This window comes from Cataglyphis hispanica, chromosome 21 (genome assembly GCF_021464435.1).
Source record: "Cataglyphis hispanica isolate Lineage 1 chromosome 21, ULB_Chis1_1.0, whole genome shotgun sequence".
NCBI lineage: Eukaryota > Metazoa > Arthropoda > Insecta > Hymenoptera > Formicidae > Cataglyphis > Cataglyphis hispanica.
In genome coordinates, this window is record NC_065974.1 from 1,724,532 (window position 1) to 1,741,135 (window position 16,604).

The 16,604-nt window shown below is 37.3% G+C and overlaps 2 protein-coding genes across 5 annotated transcripts in view; one reads left to right on the forward strand and one right to left on the reverse strand.

Moving 5' to 3' along the window:
- Positions 1-16,604, forward strand: part of LOC126857429 (homeobox protein araucan) — a 71,332-nt gene that overhangs the window by 33,275 nt on the left and 21,453 nt on the right. For all 3 annotated transcript variants that reach the window (XM_050606852.1, XM_050606850.1, XM_050606851.1), the window contains 2 exons: positions 8,050-8,448; positions 16,034-16,167. In XM_050606852.1, coding sequence (XP_050462809.1) covers positions 8,095-8,448; positions 16,034-16,167 — 488 coding nt within the window. In that variant the 5' untranslated portion in view covers positions 8,050-8,094. The remainder of the gene's footprint in view (positions 1-8,049; positions 8,449-16,033; positions 16,168-16,604) is intronic.
- The window catches only part of LOC126857469 (zinc finger CCCH domain-containing protein 13-like), a 268,457-nt gene continuing 266,486 nt past the window's right edge, over positions 14,634-16,604 (reverse strand). For both annotated transcript variants that reach the window (XM_050606925.1, XM_050606927.1), the window contains one exon: positions 14,634-14,937. In XM_050606925.1, coding sequence (XP_050462882.1) covers positions 14,846-14,937 — 92 coding nt within the window. In that variant the 3' untranslated portion in view covers positions 14,634-14,845. The remainder of the gene's footprint in view (positions 14,938-16,604) is intronic.

Below are 16,604 nucleotides of genomic sequence, written 5' to 3' on the forward strand. Positions count from 1 at the left end.
CTCTGTCGGTTCTCTGTTTCTCTCTCTCTCTCTCTCTCTCTTTCTTTGTCGCGCTTTCATTCACGCCGCCCTCTTTTTGCGCTGTTCGCGGCCATTGTTATCGCGAGGGAATCGACGCGAACTCTTGGCGGAGGAGTGACGCGAGATGGACGAGCTGGCTCAATTGCGAATGTAAGCGCTTGGCTAATTCTCGCCACTCCTCTTGCTTTCATGAACCAGTAATTAAGCGATATCCCCAAGAGAGAGAAAGAAATAAAAATTAAATTAGGAAAGGGCTATATAAAGACAGAATCCGTCTCTCGTCTCTTCGATATTTCTCTCTCGCTCATTACTCGTCGGTTAATTAGAATTTATTAAGGATATATCTGGTCGAGATTCGTGCGGAACTTTTTTCTTCCCAATAGCGTAGTATAGCTTTTAATGATATACAAATTGCCGCGCCCGTGTAATTACAGAGTAAAAGTACAACTTTGTTGTGGCCGGCACCCCGCCATCGCTTTACAATAATGCCCGACGAGATATTAGCCTTTCATTTTATGCTCTTCTCACGATCGCATGTCTGAAAAGAGAATTTCGTGGCCCCGCTCACTTCGTTAACTCGCATTATTATGCCGTCGTTATCCGGTATATACTTTGTTATTACGCGCTGTTTATCTCGTATCACGCGGGATTTGGCAGCGGCATGAAAGCACCGTCGCCCGATGATTGACGGAATCGGCAATTACGCCACGAATTCTCGCACGTACTTGCCGAACGCTGCTCTCGGGATGCAGTGTGTCTCGTCTTTACACGCACGTCGCGTGAAAACCGGTTGCCGATTTTAACATGCACATGCCGTCTATTTTACCGACTACCTAAAACGATCATTTTTTTTTCGTGCACCAAAATCTTTTTATTGGTTGTGTAAAATAATAAATAATAATAATAATAATCCTTTTTTACGATTAAATACACAGCAAAGCTCGAACCTATCGACTTTTATGTTAAAAATGAAGAAAGTTACAAAATTACAGCTTCACCTACTTCAACCAATTAGATGTAGTGTATCAGGTGTACACTAGTTGTCTTTCTGGAAATAAAAAATATTTTATTCCAGAAGCGATCTCTCCGTGTGCTGATTGTTTTAAAAAATACTTTTATACTAGATAAAGTCATAAAGAGTTTTCAAATTATTAGAAAGAATTCTTGTGATTTACATAATAATATATTTTATTAGAACGTAATATATTTTAGTTCAATATTCTTGATTACATTAATTGCGGAAAATTAACTGTATTACATATACATATTGTATACATATTGTAACTATGAAAAGTTACATGTAATACCAAGAGTATATATATATATGATACACATATACATTTATATGTATATATATATATATATATATGTATGTATATATTTTTTTTTCTTATGTATCATGCATGGACTTGCATACATAAATATATATACATATATAAATAGCTAAAAATATTATTCTCCTTGAAAGATACATGAAAAGATATGTCAATGTGAGCAATGTTGAAATTGTGTTTTTTATTTTACTATTATCTCTCTCTTTCTCTCTCTCTTTTTCTTTCTCCATCTCGACATGTTTAGAAACGCTTAGATGTGCATGTGAGACGATAAAATAATAAGAAAGATATGTTGTCTGATTTCAACATGTTGAATACAATTGAAAATTGTTTCTTATGACATGTATAAATCATGTATAAATATTACTGCTGGTAACGATGGAATTAAAATTGTCAGTATTATCGGCAATTTTAATTACGCTTCGATAACCCATCGGAGTTCGACCATCGCTTTTGGATTCTCTTAAAGGTGCACGTGTCTCATTCGCATAAAAACGGCCTCGTTTCGTGCATGCGCGAATTTATCGCACTCTTTTTTTCCCCCACGAATTTCGGAAGAGAGATACGCGAAAAAGGAATCAATCGGATCGAGAAAAGTGTGGCATTTTAGAAAGAAGTTTGAAAAAATTGATTGTTTCATTTTTCATATCCCCATATCGAAAGAGAGACAGAAAGATAGGTAGACGATTTATTTAACTCTAGAATTAACTTCTTGAAATATAAAGACTAAACAATTGTGTAAAATAAATACATGTAAGAAAATATTTAAAAAAAATTAATTGTATTATTTAATAGATTATAAAAAAAATTAATTTAATTTTTAAAAAAAAGATCATAAATTTATTTATTGTTGTTATTATTATTATATTTTCCCTTATTGAATTGAAATGTGGTTTGAATAAGCAAAAAAAGAGGCGAAATATTGCAAAATGCAGCGTAAATACAAACACAAAAGAAATAACATAATGATAAATATATTAAAAGTCAATTAAAATTAAAAAAATATAAAAATATTCTTAATATTCTTAAGATATAATATACGACAATATAGGACTAATATAATACAAAATTTTGATTGATTGATATTAATAAACCTAAAAGTAATCATATGAAAAAGAAAGAGCGAGAGAGAAAAAATCTGGTTCATCGCAACCGAATTTAATTCCGGTGGACCGAAGCGGCGGATGCTCGTAAGAATTTCCCTCGGCGTCGATAAAGGCTTCAACGAGCCCGCGTAAAAATACCCCGTCGCGATACTCGCGACGTTCGCGCCTTCTTAACGTCGCGTTACCGCCACTTTAACAGCAGTCTTTAACGCTTCAAATAGATCTCATTGCTCTGCGACACGCGCGCGGTGACGTTTTTAAAGCCGCACTCGCGCAACTCTCCTCCCGCGTTCCGTCTGTCGTTCCGTCTCTCAGAGACGGACGTAATTAACGTGGAACTGTCGCCGTCCGCTCCTGTGTAATGCTCGCGACTTTCCATGACGGTTTCGCACGTCGCATTAAGCTCGCCGACTAACAATCCGTCCGTATTTGTAAACCCTTGTGCATTATCCATCCTCCGGCGTATTAAACATCGCGCGTTAAACAATCTTTTTCGTGTCATATACTATTAGAATTTTTGTCACGGCTTTAATTTATTTGACAGATGTGTGTGTGTGTGTGTGTGTGGAATAATTCGATTACGGTGTTGTCAAGATGTGGAGAGAGAAAGAAGGGAATAATTAATTACGTATCGAGTACTTGGCTTTTCTGGGACGTTGTTTTTCGCAAACGTGCAAACTACTCGCGACGAGAAAGGCAATCTGAAACCGCTCGGTGGTTCTGTTAAATTTTAATTGAAGATCTCTTCTGTCCGCACATTATATAAAAGTCTCCGCTTTGCTGGCTAATTTGTCGAGAGAAGAAGGGCCCCGTAATGCTGTTGTCGTACAAGAATTCGCGCCAGAGAGGCCGAAGGGAGAAACGCAAGATTCTCGCTCGCTCGCTCGCTCTTGCCGATGGTTGCGATTTCGATGAAGAGAGAAAGATGCATGCCCGAGAGAGAAGCTGCGGCTTGTGAAAGAGGAGCGGTCACCGAGGAAAGGCAGGCGAGCGAAAAGATCGACTACGCATTCAATCTCTCCCGGTCGCCATCTTTCCAGTATAAATCGCGCGTCCGCGTAATTGGTGGCTGCCAGTTTGTTGTAATGGATTTACGAACATACGTCTTTTAAAAAACGCACAAATAACAGGATTTGAGCGTCGCTGCTTGAGAAACGTTGATAATCCAGCTACCGGTAAATCCTATCGTCAACGAAAGAAGGAAGAAAAGGGAGAGGAAAATAAATTGTTGTTTACGCGTATCGCGTTTCGCGAAAATAGATTGAGAATATAATGCAGAAAGGGCGAGGCTAAATGTCTCGATTATTTTCCCATAGATGGTATCGATGACGTGTGATTAACCCCAACTACTATTCAATTTCATTCTAAACACTTGTAATCCTGTTTATAAAGGTTGCAACGTTACCCGTGCAAGATCTGTTCTTGGAGGACTTCTTTGGGTTCTTTTGCTCATCTTCCCTCTTCTAATTCCCTTCGTTCACGCCTATGAGCATCCGTGCGTGTTGACGCAGCCGCGATATGAATGCGTCGATAAATGACAATGTCGACATTTTTGCGTGTGTGTTGATAAATGAAAGAGTATATAAATATATATATATATATATATATATATATTTGCAGCGCATTTGAAAAAAAGGATATGCAACAAAAGTCAGACAAGATCAAGTCACGCACTTTTTAATAAGTGCGTGCAAATTAATAAAAACAGGGTATCTTAGATATCTTTTCCAAATCTAGTATTTAAAACTCTTTATTTTTCCTTTGTATAAGTGAATAGCATTCTAAAAACACTATACAAAACTTATTTGAGACAATTGCACCTAAAAACTTTCTAAACAAAAAATCTCTTTGTCCGGAATTTTGAACAAAAATTTTTGATTTGCCTAGAAAAATCAGGGAATTGTCATGGGATTTTATTGGGACTTTTTTTAAAAAGAAATTAAAAAAATCTCTTTTTGATAATACATTTAGTGTTTTAACAAAATACTGAAAATATAATACCTATATATTTTTTATTATAATTTTTAATGGTAAAAAAATGAAAATGTTACGCATGTGAAAAATATTGAATCTTACACAGTTGAGTTTTTGTTTAAATTTAAATTTAATATTTGAAACTCATTATTTTTTTTCTTTACATAAGTGAATAGCATTAGAAAAACTTATTTGAAAAAGTTGCACTCAAAAATCCTTTTAAAAAAATTCTCTTTTGCCGGAAATACCTGAAAGATCAGGGAATTTTTGACAAGATTTGAATAGATACCTTGGAGAAAATAGTTTTCGCACAATAAGCTTTGTCATGAAATCTCTCTTTGCATGAGATTCTTGCGATTGTCGAAGAGAGGAAAAAGCGAATATCGAATCACATTCTTTGCGTCACATTCTGTCGCTACGAAAATCTTTACTTAAATTGTACATGGTGAAAGTTGTATGTAACCGAGAATGCTTTCTATCTTGACAAAGTGACGAATCTTGTCAATTTCGTGAGGCAGATTATTAGTAACTATCTCTCGATCAATCGTCACGATAAGCGATACTGATTTATTATTCTTAAAAAATGTCGCTTGTTTCTTTTTTTTTTGCGATAATGAAAATTATCAATCATGCGATAATAATACGATAGCGATTCTTCAGCATCCATTTGATCTATTTAATCACATTTTAAATTTAAATACGTTTTCATCCATTCAAAAATAAAGAAAATACTTTGTTTTGCATTAAAAAATTTATTAATTATTACATTGTCCACACATATATATATATATATATATATAAATTGTTTCTTTTTTTTTAATATAATATACTAAATTTTTCACATGGAAAGAGAATCATTTGAGATTCAAAGCTTGAGAAAAAGAAGAAAATTGAATCATTATTTCAATTATTGAATTATGTCGATTACTTGCTATTATCGATCATTTAGAAACATTTGAAAACTTGAGAAACTTTGACGATTCAACTTTCCATGTCTAAAATTAATGTTAGATCGCAGTCAAGCGGAATAGCGATATGTTTCGTTTAAGAAATCATGTCAATAATTTTCCGGATGATGATATCGAATAATCGAGCTTTCGCCACTTTTATATCTTTTTCTTTTACGAAAATTAAAATAGAATACCTAAGCAATGATATCATTACGCAAACCACAACACAACGAAATTTCTTAACTGATGACGCATTTGTAAACGAACTTGGAATTATTTAACGTCCGTCCACGTGTTGGCAATCGCTTGAAAAAAAATACGCAGTGTCGAACGAAAAAAAAACTTTCCGACGACAGGATTCGTACGGAATCCAACACGGCTCGGCTTCTCGAGGGGTTGCTTCGCCAACAAGCGCGTCGCGGAACGATCGCGGCGACAAGGTGAAGGCGAGACAAGGGAGATAGGGCCATATCACGGCGACTCTTCCTGCACGACATCCGAAGGGTTTTCGCGGCGGCTGCCGCGGGGGGGGAAGCGAGGTCTTAAAAGGTTCCGGTGGGAAACCCAGCAGGGCGTGAATGGCTCCAGACACACGCTGAAGGTGCCCGGAACGTTTCGTTAGAGGCGAGAAGAAAAAGAGTGAGCGTCGAAGAGAACGACGTAAACACGCACACACACATACATATATATATATATACACATATAGCATATATACATACATATACACACTATCAAATGTCGCGTATCGTTATGCGTGAAAGGGGACATGTGTGCGCGCGCACGTAACTCGAAGTTCGCCACCACCGTCGCTCCAACACCACCATCACCACGACGAGAGTGTCCGGAGTCTTTGTTCACGAAAGTTGGGTTTACCTCTTCCTTCTCGACGATCGCGCGTCGTCCCTTCTCCCTTCTATTTTTGCAAAGTCCCGAGATATTTCTTGTGAAAATACGCGAGCGTATTGACGCGCGCGGAAAAATCGATGAGTCCGAGATTGTAAACGGTACGACTCGAGATGTTGCGGACAAGCGTTTCATAGAATTTTTCTCACGAAGACAATTATGTAAATTCGCGTTCTACATAATTGTCGCACTGATTCTAGGTAAAGTTGTTTATCGAAAATAAAAGAAACGATATGTAATCATATGACGAAGAACCATCGTATATTAATGGTCGAATTTTCTCGAGTAAACAAAGAAAATTTAAGCGAATAATTCCTGAGGTATTGCTTAACGACCGAGAGACGTTTTGTCATGCGATGAATAATTCCACCAATATGTGTGTGCGCAAAAACTTGGTCGCGAATCGTCGTATTTTTCTAAACACATTGACATTGAGATTGATAAGCCCGAGCTTTTAATAATTCACGAAAAAGAGATAAAGAAAGAGACAAACACTAAATAAAAACACGAAGGAAAATCGTTTGTAGAAATAAATTCCTCGTCGATCCTATCCGTCACACGTGGGCGTTTTCGATCTACGAATAGAAAGATCTATATGTGAGCGACTCAGCGTCTCTCTCTCTCTCTCTCTCTCTCTCTCTCTCTCTCTCTCTCTCTTTCTTTCTTTCTCTCTCTTTCCTCCTCAATTCGTGTAACGGAATGCGAGAGAGATCGGAGAGGAGGCTTTATCAACGCGGATATACAAGCCGACTCGCGGCGGCGGCTCTCGAAATAACTCCGCACCCTTGCCATATTAATTACCGGGATTCATTCCGTCCTCATTTACAATGAGCTAATTTAACGTGAAGCAATCTCTGCGTGCGAGCACGCACATGACAGTGACGTCTTTCTGTTTATACGAGCTTTACGGAGCTATTAATCATGGGGGATAATCGTTCACGATTATTCGCTGAGATTCTTCTTCGATAAAGCCGAATATAATATGAAATCTACACTGTATGTTTATTCGTAATATATTTTTTTAAGATCAAGATGTGATTATATCGAAGAGAAAGATTTTATCCCGTAAATTTCTAGTAAAAAGAAAGAAATTGTAAATTTTTCTTCTCACCATTTATTTTGCCAAAATAAGGCTTTTAATAACGTTACAAATTTATCTTTACTTTATTTCAAATTCTATCAAAGAAATTTCTCCCTCTAGATCAATTTTCTTTTAAATAGATATTCTTCCAGAATAGCTATTTAAATTAATGAATTTATTATTAACGATTACTTTATATACATATATATATATGTATATATATGCAACATCTGCGAATTGACTTCTAATCAGCCTTTTTACAATTCTTGCATTTTAAAAATGTATAAATATTTACTTCAACATATATTCATGTTTGCGAATACCGAGAAGTCAAAATGTAAGTTGGCTAAAAAACAACGAAAAAAAAATAGATCTTTTTGTCCAGTCATACATGCATATGTAGTACATATGTATGTCCTTATCATGACATGTCTATGCATTTGCGTGCAAACAGCTGCTGTTTTACGTGTTATTTATATGTATCTGCACTAAAAAGTAAAAGAGAATATAAAATGAGAAACTGTTCAGAGTAACTAAAGTATTTCTACACACAATTGCATATACAAATGTTGACTCGAAACAGGAAAAAGATTAACTTTTCGATTTCCCGAGGAAATATATGGAATATGTTTATGTCGCAATTATATTATGTTAACCATCGTATGCGTTTCTGCTTTCAGCTTCTGGTAAGCGGTGGGCAGCCGACGACGGCGACGTCGCCGGCAATGTCATCGGGGAGCGCCTTGAGTCCGGGAGGTCTGTCGCCCTCGTCGACGGCGACAACGACGACGGGAATCGGACCCGCGGGCACTGGCGGCGCCACGACTCCCGTGGGTGGCGCAGCAACCGGGCCCGGTTGCTGCGAGAACGGCAGGCCCATGATGACGGATCCCGTAACGGGGCAGACGGTGTGCAGCTGTCAATATGACAGCGCCGCGAGATTGGCGTTGGGTGCTTATCCCCGGCTAGGGCCCACCGCGACCTCTTATTCCTCCTACCCCACGCCGACGCCATCCACCACCGATCAGGGGCCTTATCCCAGCATCGGTATGGACAGCTCCGCGTTCTATCCACCATTGGTAAGTTTACATTTATTTTTGACAAGTAAGATTTATTTTTTTATTAACACACAACACCGCGTGTTACTACACCCTTCAAGAACGGAAAATCTAATAAAGAAAAACAAGAGGAAGAGATTTTTAATACTCGAGCATCAACAGATTTTTAAAAAACACCAATATTTATTTGCCATGAAAACTTAATATTAACTAGTACGATTGAAATAATCTTTCTCGAATTTTTTAATCTCTTAATAAATTTTTTTTACTAGTTTGTGATATATCAAAACTTAACTAAATTTATAATATTCTGCTAAAGATTAATTTAAAAGAGGGAATTAAAAGATAGTAACATCGCATATTATAAATTTTTATTATATATATAATATATTATATATTTTTTATTTTTTATTATATATAATTTACATATTTATTATATATTTTTCATGTTATATTTATTTTAGAATTTATATCGATTCTTTCCCAAAACAATCAACAATTTGTTGACTGCTCTAATTTAAATTACGCTCTATTATATTAAAACATACCGCAAGTTCCTCGTGTGATCTATGAAGGATCGACCTGCGCTTCAACGCGATCCGCAACGTGTAAAACGGCCATTGTCAGATGCAGATTGATCGGTTCGTCGTACTAGGCGTACCGGGCGATTATTGCTCCTCCAGTATTAACTTAAGACGGATTAGCACGTGGTGTTGCCGCGAATTAGCTTGGAATCCCGGCGACGGTACCCTCTTGCGGACGTCGGTCCCTCGGCTCAGGAATTCGAACGTCTTTGCAGGCTGCCGGGTACCAGCTGCGTCAAATTATTCACGCGTCCCTTTCTCTTAGAAGCGGCCGATAATCTCGTTTAAGTTTCGCGGAAGGCGCGTCGCTCATTACGCTTTCAAGGGACTGCCTACGGTGACGAATTTGTGCGCATACGTCACCAAAGATTTCTTCTCAATCGAGTGCACGTCGCTTCTCTCCTGGTTCCGTCAGAGAATTGTCAAAAATCTCGTAAAATGTATGTTAAATTCGTTATCATTTTTACGATACGATTTATTCGTAATTTTTATATGTGTATCTTACACAGCATTGAAAATATTTTATGGATTAGAATTATTTAAAAATATATTTTCTCTTTTTTTTTTTTTATGGAGGGAGAGAAACTACAGATATTTTATCAATTTACGTAGGATAAAATTTAAAAACAAAATTAGATTATTTTTTTCTCCCATGACCGGAATTTCGTGATCGAGAAAACAGATCATGAGCATATTCGATGATCATTTCTCGAGTTGAAGAAAGTGCAGCAGCCAATTAAATTTGAATTTATCGGGTGATTACACTAATTGGCCGTTTTTAGATAGCGTTGTCGATTAATGATTCTTGGCTAGCGATCAGCCAGACTAGAATAAAATCGCCATCGGCGAAGAAAATTCAGGAAAAAGGAATCGTTATAGCGGAGTTAATAATGATATGGTCAGAAGTAATGCTCCGCGTTTTACATCGCGATTCGATGGCGCGGGGATGTACACCGGCTGCGATTCATCGCGTGTAATTTGTACACGACTTATCTCGTAACGGAATTCAGCGCGAATGCATTTATCATTCGACGACATTTCTCATTTTTCATAAGCAATTAGTAATACGACATAAATTTGTAGACGCAATTTTTTTTAAACCGCGCGCACGCAAAGATCCTCCATCAATCAATCCTTGGACGAATCAATTAGAGCAGCGATTATTCGCATATTTATGAATCATGTGAGTGGACACTCGCGGGGATAATTGAGATATCATGACAATTCGATAAAAAAAACGAGTATACCGGTCGAGAGAACGCTACTTTTGTAAGCGTGAGTGTATAATTATCGTTAAAATCAACTTTTATAATAGCTACGCGCTATATGTGTAGCACATATAATCTATCTGTAATAGCAATTTCCGTAATGGCACGAGGCGGCGTGCCATTGACATGCCGTAAATGTGTCATTACCACGTATCAGATACGTACGCGTATCGCTACAACGCGTTTTCATTTTCGTCATGCTTGTACGAATGAAAAAGCCATCACCTTTTTGATGTCGCCGCGTAATCAGCGCATACCGCCAGATAAACATTGATACGAGAGAAAGAGAAGGGGAGGAAAAGAAAGAGAGAACAATCCTTATCTCAACGACAGTCGCGTAAAAATCAGTGATCAGTTTTGTGATTTTATATTCTTGCAACGCGCGAATATCGCAACTCGGTATACTTATTCTGCAAATTAACTTATTATTAGAACGCGGGCGATATCATAACATATTTATGATCTCGGACGTAGATGTCGAGATTTACTACACTATAAAATGTCCTGTGTGCGTTATTTCACAGTCACTTTCACATGATAATAATGTCCCGAGGTTAATGCAGTAATTAAATATGCCTGGTACATTGCAAATGCTCGCTAAGGATCGCGGATTTATTATTAGATCTGGATGTTTGTCGCGCGATTGGCAAAAAGAGATAAAGCGACATTAATAACGTCAGTTTATGATAGAACTTATGTGGTAAGTATGATGCAAAAAGAAAAAAAAACGTGGATTATTGAAATTAGAATATCATAATATATGTTTTATATAATCTATACATTTGTTTAAATATTACGAGTTCTTGTTAACATCGTGGTATGCTATTTATTTTTGAAGCTAAAGTCGTATACAACATAATATTCCGTACGATATACATCGCGAATGCACGTCAAGTGAGATCATCTTTCCCTCTCTGTCTTCTTCTCTCTTTTTCTTTCGAATGAATCGTCTACGAAGAGGCGGACAACTGCAAGGACAAGAAAGAAGAAGAGGAATACTCATCGCTCTCGCGTAGAATGCGAACGAGTTTATAGAATCGATACACGGGATGTGCCGTGAAACAGGGAGACGATAGAACTAAACCGATGCCACGAGAGTGCGCGAACGCGAGGAAAGATGAGAAGTGGACTGCCCGAGATAGGAGAATGACGGTAAACGCGAAAGCCTCTTCTCGTCAATTGACGGATTTGTCTTATTTCAGAAGAAATTTTCAAGATTTTTTTAGATACAGCATAGATTCCGGTTAAAATGATCAAATTTGTTCCAAATAGATATATCACGATATAAAAAAATTTAATCTCACTTTTATTCCAATTTTCGATCTACAATCGAAACAGAAACGATCGCAAAAATTCGTATTTTTTTTTTTTTATAAATTGTAGGTTAAGCAAAATCAATATATTTTTTATAGAATCGTAAAAAAATCTTACCGCCATTGTGATGATAATTTTTGACCAACTTTGTTAATCTTTATTAATTCCACATCGAAATGAAGACACGTGCGCGGTTAAATCTCTGCAAATATCGAAGTAATGAATAATTAGGATATATTGGATAAACTATATTTTCTTGATTTTTTAAAACGCTATAGAAAATGACAGAAATTGATTATCAATTATGCGCGTGACATCAATAACGTTAAAATAGCGAGCGAGGTATTTAATGTCCGTCATTATGTCTTGACGCTCGTTTTGGCGAGATGTCAAACGACCTGGTTAATAATGGGAATGTGTGCTCGCTATCCTATAATATTAACGCGACAGCGTGATATTATGCACGAAACGGATACTCATCCAACAAAACCAGGTAACACACAATAGCAACATTTCGCGACTGTAGCACACGTGTCTCATTGCGATACAACAAAAGTCGTAACATTTCAATTCACGATGCCGTTATTTTACGGCTCATTGAAAAGCGTAACACGCGTAACTTTCTTAATCGTAGATTGTTACACTTTAATAATTAGCACTTAAGCGTGTTTGGCATGCAATGTCGCCACGTGCGTATAGTTGCGCCTGTGTTACGAAAATTATGAAATTACTGCTGAATATATTTCTATTCACGAGTTTTCGGATTTATGCGATTTCTCAATTTTGATTGTGCATGACGATTAACGATTAATTTTTAATATTAAAATACTTTCACATTAAATGATTCAAGTCTTATAAAAGCTCGTGTACAAAAGTAGAAAATTCTCTCATTTTTTTAATAAATTTAAAAAAAGCATTTATCTTTATCGCGTGAAAAGTGATAGGAGGCCGAAGTTAAACGTGCTCCAATTTTTTTATTTTATTTTGAACATTTCCAATAATAAAAGTTTATCTTCATTTTTTTCAAGTAATTATACTTTCTCAAACTTATAGCGAAACTATATTTTTTTTGTACTTCAAACTTTCTGATTTTTGAAACTGTAATTAAAAGTACTTTGTATACATTTCTATTTATATCTTGTTTATAAATAATGGTAATAAAATTTTATTGATGCATTCTTATTTTTAAATAATATCTGACGTATTTATTGAAAAAAAGAAACATTGAAAAATTAACTCTGCAAAGCGAGATTTGCTCACGTATATCATATCTATTTGGGTAATTTCCGTTACACAAGTCATATAGCAGTGTGGAATATAGCAGTTCATCGTTGCGTCGGTATTTTCACATGACGTTCTGTGTGAGATAGTCGTCTCCGAGTCGGCGAGTTTCGATGTAATTGAGACCGATGAGCATGGATACGCGATAAGCCGAAGGACACACAACGTAGCGATGCCCTTCGCGTCGCGCGATCCTCCCTCATGCGTATTGGTTTATAGTCCTGAGAGACATAGCGAAAGCCCAGGAATGTCATTTGTCGCGCGGGACGATGCGACGCGCGGCCGTCATACTTTTGTACCTTTATCGGCATAAATTGCAGTCCGGTTGGTCAATCGTTCGTGGAATTTCAACGTCGTAGGCGCAATTTGGCGCACGCCACCCACCGGCACGCTTGATACGACAATGTAGCCCGGAATGCCATAAGCGTTCCTATTGCCCGGAATTTTGAGCATTTTGACGAAGGGATAGCGTCATCTTCTCAGCAGTTCTATCCGTATTGTTCGTATCAAGATGATATCGTATGTCTAAAACGCGAGAGTAAGAGAGAGAGACATCTTTGCTTCATAAAAAATTGCATTTATTTTTGCAACGATGAACATTATGTCATGTTCCAGCAATAAAACATGTAAGAAGGGTATCGTGAAGAAAAATATTTCTCTAACGATTATATAATTATGTTATGTTTATCTTTTTTTCTCTCTTTTTCTCTCCATCGAAGTTCTTATCGCGAAGTCGTGTGAGAAAATGCGAAAAATAACCGTGACGTTTTGTCAATATCCTTGCTAATAGTGCTTATGTCAAGTACACATAGGTAATATAATTTAAGCTTATATTCATCCTCACGGCGATTTGGAAAATATAACTTTCCGTTATCGATTAATTAGTAAGCGATTAATTAGTAACAAAAATGAAATAGTTTATCGGGATTCTGACGCTTTTTTATTTCTTGCAATTCTAAATATAATTGTTATACATAATAGATGGATATGAGATATGAGATATTAGATGTGTCTATATGTTATTTGTGACTTTAATGATTACAATTAATAATAAATGAAATAAATAATAATTATACAATATTAATATAAGTTTATAATATACATATAATAATATTTAATGAAATATTAACATACATTTTTTGATAATATCAATTGCGTGACTAGAAACGAAACATGAAACTTGTATATTTCAATGATGAAAAAATTATTATCTCTAATCTATACTTTATTAATAATTATCAATAATTATTATCTATAATCTATACTTTATTAATTTCCATCCATTGATATTTTTTTGTGCTTGATTATAGTTACAGTGGTTTTTTTTCTGCGTTCCTTGCCCTACTCCTGAGCCTTTTTTATCAGGCAGTTGAGCAGGAAGCATGTACTTTTGATGATTCAAATCGGTGGTCCGATTCAACGAGCATTATAATATAATAAGAATCGGATTAGCATTGAATGGAGTGGGTGGCGCGGCGGGTTGTCGAAAATACCCTATAACAGCCCCCCGTAAGATCTTTACAATGTGCGTAGAGTGGTTATTAAAAAGAAAATGGAATATCTTATCCATTTTGCACAGATATAAATATTTAAATATCTATCGCTCGAAAATTTCATGTCTGTCATCCGTATAAATATCGTTATTTAATTATCTTTTATATAGATTGAGATCGATACGCAGTCGGTGAATATTTTAAACAAATTAAGATGGATTACTTTATCGATTACAATCTATATGTGTTATAGGTAGGAAAAAAAAAATTTTTTTTAAATATATTTTTTATCATAAAATGGATATACATGATCGCGCTTTCCGCAACAATCTATACAGAAGCTTACTCCAGAGTCTGAGGAGTCTAGTTAAAGCCACCTTGCACACTCCCTTAATGCGCGCTCTCGCATGCGTCGCAAGATTTGGGGCGCGCGCAACGATTATTGCCACCATAATGCAGGCGCGCTCGGTATAATCGGTTATACCAGTGATCCTGGTGTGACTGCGCAGCCGTAACAATAGTCCGAGGCGTCGACGTCGGACCACCCGCAGTTCGCCATTAAAGCCGCTTCTGAAAAGAGGAGAAAATAAAGACGGAGATATATATATATATATATATATATATATATATATATATATATATATATATATATACATGTGCCGGAGTCACACTCGATGAGAGCCAAGACGAAAGAAAGAGAGAGGAGAGTCAAGGACACCCGTAAGAGCCTTCGAAAATCGAAACACGGGTTAGGGGCGAGCAAAGAATTAAGAATCAGGACGCCGACGACGATGACGACTAGATGTAACACGAAACTCCGTGGCGCCAAAGACCGTACCTAAGCCGTTGCGCTAATAATATCACCCCATTGTGCTACCATTAGAGCCGCATAACGTGCCGCCGCGTTTCTTCCCTTTTCTCACCTGCGTTCTTTCTCTTTCTCTCTCTCTCTCTCCCTCTTTACCTTTTTTCCGCTCTCTTCTTTTTTTATTTCCATCTTAATTCCTCTCCCCCGTAGCTCCTTTTTTTATAACGTGCCTTTATAATGCGCCTCGTGACGACACCGCGCTATATTAACACTACACCAACAAGTCGACGTCTGTTGTCCATGATAACGTTTTAAGGACGCGCCTGGTTAACCCGCGGCATCGCACCTTCCATCTCCGCCTCTTAAATCCGTCGTGAGGTAACCAAAAGAGTAAAGGATGGTTGAAAGATTTCTTTCAGGGACATTTATCGTGCTCGTATAATTTTCTTAGCGCTACAAACCGCTCACTGTGTATAGTGGTCGAGTTTAGGTCGAACATTATATTTATACGACCATTACGAGTCATTGTAGTCGTAGTCTATCGAGGAAAATTGAGATGGATTGGGTCGAATCTCCGAAGGGTTTTCAGACACACGCGCTCACGTATCTCAATCTGTCGAACGTAATCTATAATTAGAATTTAATTAAATATTTTCGCAAATTTATATAGCTTTCGTAAAAATGTTCAAGCCACGTGAAATATTGATTGAATTATCAAATTTTCCCTTTTTTTACTCGAATCTCGAAGAGAGGATAGCATGTTGATGCGCATTTAACTTCGGAAAATTTATATACACGCGATATATGTATACACGTGTTAAAAATAAATTATAACGCTTATCGCACACGCTCTTGCAGGGTAATCCGTACGGGCTGAAGGACGCGACGGGGATGGGCATGACGGCGGACATGGGTGCTGCCTGGGGCACGGCCGCCCTTCAACCTGCCGCCACGGGTTACTACCCTTACGATCCAACCCTGGCCGCCTACGGGTAAGTTTATCGCCAGGTTTCATGGTCTCTCGGCTCCATTAGATTAAACCACCACCGCCCGGAGAGCGCCGAACCGTCTCTCCTCCTTTATCCACCCGAGGGCCGCCCCTCCCCCTCCCGCCTCCCCCTTTCCGCGCTCCTTGCTATTAAAACAAGAGTCACGATCGCATCGCCGCGTATATACTCCGCTAGAAGCGTTTCCGCGCGACGACGGTTATCGTTATCGCGCGAATCCGTAATATCTCCCCTTTGCACGTGCGCACCTGAAGAGAGAAGTGGAATGGTCCGTTATAAAATTGCGCTGGCTTCTGAGATGAGTTGTAACGCTGTTTGATCGCCGATAGAGAAATCCGATGTAGGGAATAATTTTTCTACGATAGATGTATATATATGATGAGATATTTTTATTTAGCTTATAGTGTATTATTTAATCTCGT